Genomic DNA, 7231 nt, shown 5'->3' on the forward strand with positions numbered 1-7231 from the left:
CAAAATTGTTAAAACTCAAACGCAAATATCTGGTTTTCTGAAAAACTGAAAGCTGTACTTGAAAGGTTCATTAGCGCAAATGTTCTGTTCCCATTCAAAAATCCTGTTCCCGCAAAAGCCATTAAGGACATAAAAGAACACTCGTCATTGTGCATGATTAGAGCATTATAAAAATTACTTCTTTGTGGTCACGATTTTTCGAAATTGATAAATGTATAAGTTCTTTCACATAATATTGAGTTGGGATGAATATATTGAGATATTAAATTACCTTAGTTCTTGAAAAAATCATAGATAAACTGAGAGTTTACATTTAGATAATCGGAATAACATTAGGGAGTATTCGGCTTAACTTTAGACGTTTATTGTTTAGATAATTCTAGGAGTATGGTAGAGTTGTTTTGAAGATCCAGCGCGAAAGGAAGCAACAATAAACATTTTATTACTCGAAATTGAAATTTCCTCTTCGAAAAGAACTTTTATAAAATTGCGCCATCAGGCGAAATGCAAGTATCTGATCTATTATAATAGATACATGTACTGCAGTATCACAGAATTAATATATTAATTCCCTACCATTTTTAAATGTTCTTATTTCACTCTTATTTAACGTAAGACAAATAGGAAATCGTCACAAATAGAAGATTGTACGATTGTGATTTTTGAGAATGTATGATTTTTGCCTCTAGCTAAGCTAATTTTCCACAGTTCTTTTAGTAAAAAAACAAATTTCACATTATTGTTACTAACACAATGTTGTTATTATGGATTTTTATAGTGTGTATCTTTCAAACCTAACAAAACGTCCTTACTTTGTTTACTGTGCTGTTAAACGCTTAATATGTATCGAAGAAAGCAAAGCGTTTAAGCTCATTAAAATAATATAGCATATTTTAAGCTCATAATTTTGCATACGGATGCCAAATCAATTTCAGAATTTGAATGTAACACAATGTTCCGGTTCCGTGGATTTACCAGCAAAAAAGCCATTTTTGTCCTTCATAAAATTTCTCGCGAGAAATCACTTATTTAACTTGTTGATCGAATGAGTGGGTCTATTTTCGGAATAAAAGCATACGGGTGTTCGAGGCCCGGTGGAGGTCGATTTAGCTAAAAATGGTCATATACAAGGTGCCACCAGCTCAAGATGTTTTCCATTTACCACAGCATTTGCCTTTTCTCCTGCTAATACGAATATAAAATAAAGCAAAAGTTATATAAATTTTCAATTTCAAACATTTTGAAATTAAGAAAGTAACTATTGATTGAGCGTTCACATTTATTTCCTAATATCATTTACTTCTAAATAAATAAGAATTACTTAAACTGCATCGTTTTCCCATCTATAACCTATACTAAACTAATAAATTCATTTCATAACTTCAATAGCGCCAGTGTGCCACTTAATCCCCTCGTAAACTCAATTAGTGCGAACTCGATCATTATGGTTCCTTAGAACACTGTTCAGTAAAGTCCGTAATTACATTAAAAGCGCTACAGCATGGATGTAAAGGATTTAAAATGGATTTTGGGGGTGCAGTTTCTCAAAGTGGAGGATTGGAAACAGTGAGGGCGCTTCATCAGACCATAGTCGCACTTCGAGCCGCTCTTGAGGAGAGTAAAAATGAAATTTTAGAGCTCAAAACGAAAGCCTGGCCAGTTGAATCGGTTGAGGAAGTTATACATGCATTGTCAATTGAAAATCATGTTTTGAGGCGGAAAATTGTCGAGACTGACTTGGAGACGCCAAGAACTGTTGAAGAATTCACTAAGCCTGAAGACATATTTTGTACTGTTGAGGATGTGAAGCATTTTGTGGTTGAAGAGAAAAAAAGCATTGAGTGCCAAACGGATTCTGATATTTACCTACAAGCTGAATGTGAGTCTTTGTTGGGGCTTAGGAAAGAGCAAGAAACTGACAGTTATTTGAATAGTAGACCAACTATTAAGCCACATAAATTCAAGAACGTAACAATTATTTCCCCCACAGAAAGCCTAAAGCAGTCCTCCAGTAAAAAAGCAAGTAAACTACAAACTAGAATATCCATTAAAGCAAAAAAGACATCTAATAATGCTTCCAGATCATTGGAAAGCTTAACAGTATTAAAATATCCTCTGGATAAATCATTTTCATTTAAAAAGACTCTGAGCTTTTCGAATTTGACTGCAGTTAAACGAGAATTCACATTTAAAGAAGAGCCTGATGATACAATGAGTTTTTCAAGAGAAAATTCTGAGGAAGCAGTCCCGAATCGTTATGATGAACAGTTGATGAGTCCACAGAATGACTTGGACCAGGAAGTGGACGATATTGAGCTAATTTTTACCACTGATGATACAAAAGATCAAGACTTCAAAGAAGAACTTGTCCCGATTGATAGCAGGGAATCGAATTCGAATCTTTTAAATTTTCCTTTGAGTGACCTGGACCAGGTCTCAGATCGGGAGCTGGATGACGATGTTTTTAACGACGACAGTAATCCAGAGCAAACTAATTACCGTCAGTCTTCGTTTGAAGTTAAACGGGACAATTCGATTTTTAATTCGCGATCGGACAATTCGATCAATCACGAAAAAAGCTTAAAAAGCTTCTGCTCCTATCAGGATTCCAGTTTTGAAAACAAATCATTGGAAAAGGATGAAAGCTTCGATAGGTTCGAAGAAAGGGTGCGTATTGTGGAAACGGATATTTCCAAATGTGGAATTCACGAAGTTGAATATGTGGGATCCAGAAGGAATACTTGCCCGAATCCTATTCAATATAGACCTGTATCGCATAGGTGGGTTGCATTTTTTGTTGCTTGCGGTTTTCTTCATCAGGATTTTTCTTTGTAGGGATGCAGTAGCTAAGGGCTTGAGTTCCCGAAAATGTAGACCTATTTTGACTCATTCTAATGCAATAAGACGCGAATCTGGTGCTCAGACCGATATATCAGCATTGCCTGGATCTGCATGGAGATCTGAAAGTAGTATAGGCAATAAGGTAGACTATATTTTTCACATGCAGGGTTTCTTAAAAATACCGACAAACTTCTGGGGTTGTTGGGAAATTTGGTGTAAAAAAATGTTAAAGTCCCCCGAGACGATTTTAATTACATGTTTACATTTTGTGGCTTACCAGGGAAAGAATTTTTTTCGGATCAATTGCAATGGCACAGTGATTTCAGGCCTCTTAAGGGACAACTGGGCATTTTTTTAAGTAATGAACCGCATAAATAATGAATTATACTTGGGAATTTTACGTCTTATAGGACTTCGATTGTGAGAAAAAAATGACTTATGGATAGACAAAATTATATTTTATCATAATTTTTCAAAAGGCTAAAGACACAAGTATTTACAAGAAAATCGGCCCTGTGAGCAGGCTCTTGGAAATACTTTATTATTATTGTATTTGATTAAAAACGCCTTCCTTAAAAGAAGATTTCCGTGAGTTTACGGCGTGTGCTTCTTAAATATTGCGACAAACTTCTACACAACTTTTTGAAGACCTGAAACGATTTTAAGGAATGTTTTACATTTTTTTGTTGGCCAGACTGGAAATCTTTTGCAACTGCAGCAGAAAAGGCAATATTTTTTCGTTTGAGAATTTTCCTTATTATGCACTACGTAATATTCCCTAAGTTTTGGCCGTGAATATTTTCTCAGGCGATGGTTCGATTTGAATAATTTTTTTATCGAATTATTCATGGACAAAATTTAAGTTTTTAGATAAGCAAAAAAATAAAATGAGCCAGTGAGATGAATTCAGTGAATCGACTAAATCAAAGTTTAAAACTATCTGCGAGCAATATGGAATATCCCAGGAAAATTATACGATGTTATAGCTTCATGTATTCTGAGTAACTTGGATCTTAAATCGTCTGTTTGCCCTGGGCAATTCGAGAGATATTAATTTTTTTAGGACCAGATACATTTTCCGCGCAAAGTTTACTTTATGTGCGAACAACATTCTGCGCTCTGTCAATGAGTTGTTCAAGTTTTAGCTTCCTTAAATATAAAGTATTGTTGATTTTACGCTTGAGGATATTGTTTTTTGTTTTCTTTCTTTATGCAATTACATAAGTAGTAAAAGAAACACAGGTTGGCCGCTCTAAGCTTCTAATAAAAGTTTATTTGTACAGCCTTCTTCGGAACAGAAAGTTTAAATACATTTCGTGAGGAAAATGTGGCCGGTCAAAAAAAATTAATATCGCTCGAATGGTTGACGTTAAACAGACCATTAAGTATCTAAATTATTCAGAAGATCTGAGACTATATATAACGATGTTTATTTTTCTGTCTGAGCTACACGGACAATATATTGTCCGCAGACGAATTTCAACTTTAACCAAGAAAATATGACACTATTTAAACACCCTGTACGAAATGTTTATTACATTCTTTTGCTTATCTTTTAACTCAAATTTTGTTTAATTTAAGAATAGAGCTATCATTCGTTAAAACAAATGTTCAAATCGGTTTACCGATTGAGAAAATATTCACAGTCAACTTAAGGAATATTTCAGAAAGGCGATAAATTTGCGCTCGAGTGTACTTTGAATCAGAGAAAAAATGTATGTTTGACTTATTAATAGAAGAAATTATTATGTAATCATTTAATTTCTTATTTAATTTTACCTTAATTGTTTAAAAGGTTGATACTGTGAACACGCTCTTGGAAATACTATTAGATACTTAACTGTATTTTATCCAATAAACATCTAAATTTTAGTTAGAGTTAACAACCAAGTCAAACTTGCAGAAACCGCGTCTTTTTCAGATATTGCGAAAAGATCTTTAATCGTTTATCCTGGGCCATTCGAGAGATATTCATTTTTTGTGACCGAATATATTTTCCGCGCAAAGTTTACTTTTTTGTGCGAACAATAGTCTGTGCTCTGTCAATGAGTTGTTTGTGTTTCCTTAAATATAAAGTACATATGTATTCTTGTTTTTACGCTTAAGGATATTGTTTTTTGTTTTATTTATTTATGGAATTCAGTAAAATTCGGTAAAATAAAAAGAGGTTGGCACCTCTAAGCTCCTAATAAAAGATTATTTGTACAGCCTTCTTCGGAACAAGAAAAAGTTTAAATACATTTCGTTCGGAAAATGTGACCGGTCATAAAAAATTAATATCTCTCGAATTGTAAGACGATTAAGTATCGAAATAACTCAGAAGATCTGAGGCTATATATATAATAACAATGTATATTTTTCTGTCTGAGCTTAACTTTAACCAAGAAAATATGACGCTATTTAAACGCCCTGTACAAAATGTTTATTACATTCTTTTGCTTATTTTTTAACTCAAATTTTGTTTATGAATAGATCTATGATTCGATAAAAGAAATGTTCTAATCGGTTTACCGATTGAGAAAATATTCACAGAGACAAGTAAAAAATATTTAAGAAAGGCAAATTTCTTAAATTTGCGCTACAGTGTACTTTGAATCAGAGAAAAAAATTGTTTGATTGATTTATTAATAGAAAAAATTATTATGTATTCATTTAATTTTACCTTAATTGTTTAAACCTTACCTTAATTGATTACTGTGAACACGCTCTTGGAAATATTGTATTAACTGTATTTGATCCAATAAACCTCTAAGTTCTAGTGAGTTAACAAACAAGTCAAACTTGCATAAACCTTGTCTGAAGCATTTTCAGATATTGGAAAAAACCTATTTTTGTATCTCAAAGAATTTTGCTTTTGGAATTAAGTTTTTAAAGCAAAACGTTAGTCTTAATATCCCCTACCAACCTTAAAAGTCTGTCGGTATGTAAACGCTCTGTACACATCTGATTAGTTTTGAGAATCTTGCGGCCAAAAAATGTAATAAATTATTAAATTGATAAATGAATGTCGAAAATTCGAGCCGCAAGTGTTCGCGAACTTGCATGTCAACGTAGTTACGGATTTACGTATTCTGGAAACACTCGGATTTTAGGCAAAATTTGGTGACACCTTTACTACTTTACCTTCAAAGTATCCCCTACCAGGGTCCAGATTGAGGTTGTCTGAGAAAACGGTTGAAGCCAGACGGGTTTTATTATCTGACATCGGTTTTACAAGCATGGTGCCAGAATTATCCCGATCCGCTGACCATTTGTCTGGCCCTGGATCTCTAAAACCTCCAACTGTAACTAGTTATGGTCAATTTTTGAAGGCGACAGATTTATATTCCCCTAGTTGTCTGGTAAAAATATCAGATATTAATAAATCCTCAAGTTCTTTGTTCGAAATGTAACATTTTAGTCAAACAAATTTGCTTGGACGGCCACGACAGCCACTCCAAGTGAATCTAGCCGGACACCATCTCGCTACAGCAGCATTTATCCTTTGTCGCCTCCAGCACCATCACGAAGGTGCTCCGCACCAGTGTCACCTTCAAGGCGGGCTCTATTAAAAAACACACCTTCAAAAGTAGGCACTTTCCCACTACTGCCTCAACATTTTACTTGATTTTAAAATGTTTTGAAGGTTCGGTTTGCCAACGGATCTCTGCCTGAATTACGATCCGATTGGTCCACTGTGGACAGTGGCGATAGCACTGATTCTTTGGTGGATGAAGCGGAAGTTTACCTAAGAAGGTCCATAGATTGTTTTGTGACCTCAAAAGATCCCATGTCGTATGGGTAAGGAAATGTTTTTCTTTGTTTGTCCACCCCAGCAATAATTCCAATAATCGTTTCAGAGATAGTAGAAGGATGCCTCCACGTAGAGCATCAGCTCCAGAACCGACTAGGGATAACGTTCCTCCTCAAGGATGGCAACCATTCTTGCCCAGACTTCCTCGGGATTTGAAACCGGAAAACTGGGTCAAAGTGATCACTTCCGAAGGTAAAGTTAGAGGTGGTCGGGTTAGGTACGTAGGCCCGGTAGTTATGCCCAGTCAAGAGCATTTTGTGGGTGTGCAGTTGAGTTTTCCCGAGGGACTTAGTGATGGAACTTATGGGGGCAGAAGATACTTTCAGTGGTAAGTTTGTAGGGAAGCGTTTGCAGGTAGTTTTCACCTATATAAGTATTATGCATGTAAGTAAACATTGTAGATAAGTTCTATATTGTTGAGACGGATTCACTTTTCTACAAACTTTTTTTTGGGTATTTTGCCTCAAATTTTTTTGTCTTTAAAAAAGACATTCCTCACGTCTTTTATTACAGATTGATAAATAGTGCTCCTATTTCGCAATAAGAACGAATTATTTATCAAAGAGTAATCCAGAACTATCACCTAGAGGGTATCCT

General features: G+C 34.8%; 1 protein-coding gene across 1 annotated transcript in view; it reads left to right on the forward strand.

The window, feature by feature from the left end:
• The window catches only part of LOC109546544, a 12094-nt gene that overhangs the window by 1514 nt on the left and 3349 nt on the right, over positions 1–7231 (forward strand). Inside the window, exons 2-7 of the mRNA XM_048663547.1 lie at positions 1390–2780; positions 2836–2983; positions 5934–6182; positions 6242–6409; positions 6467–6621; positions 6681–6962. Coding sequence (XP_048519504.1) covers positions 1522–2780; positions 2836–2983; positions 5934–6182; positions 6242–6409; positions 6467–6621; positions 6681–6962 — 2261 coding nt within the window. The 5' untranslated portion in view covers positions 1390–1521. The remainder of the gene's footprint in view (positions 1–1389; positions 2781–2835; positions 2984–5933; positions 6183–6241; positions 6410–6466; positions 6622–6680; positions 6963–7231) is intronic.

This window comes from Dendroctonus ponderosae, unplaced genomic scaffold, assembly GCF_020466585.1.
Source record: "Dendroctonus ponderosae isolate FM_Combo_2020 unplaced genomic scaffold, Dpon_F_20191213v2 Dpon_F_20191213_2, whole genome shotgun sequence".
NCBI classification, from domain to species: Eukaryota; Metazoa; Arthropoda; class Insecta; order Coleoptera; family Curculionidae; genus Dendroctonus; species Dendroctonus ponderosae.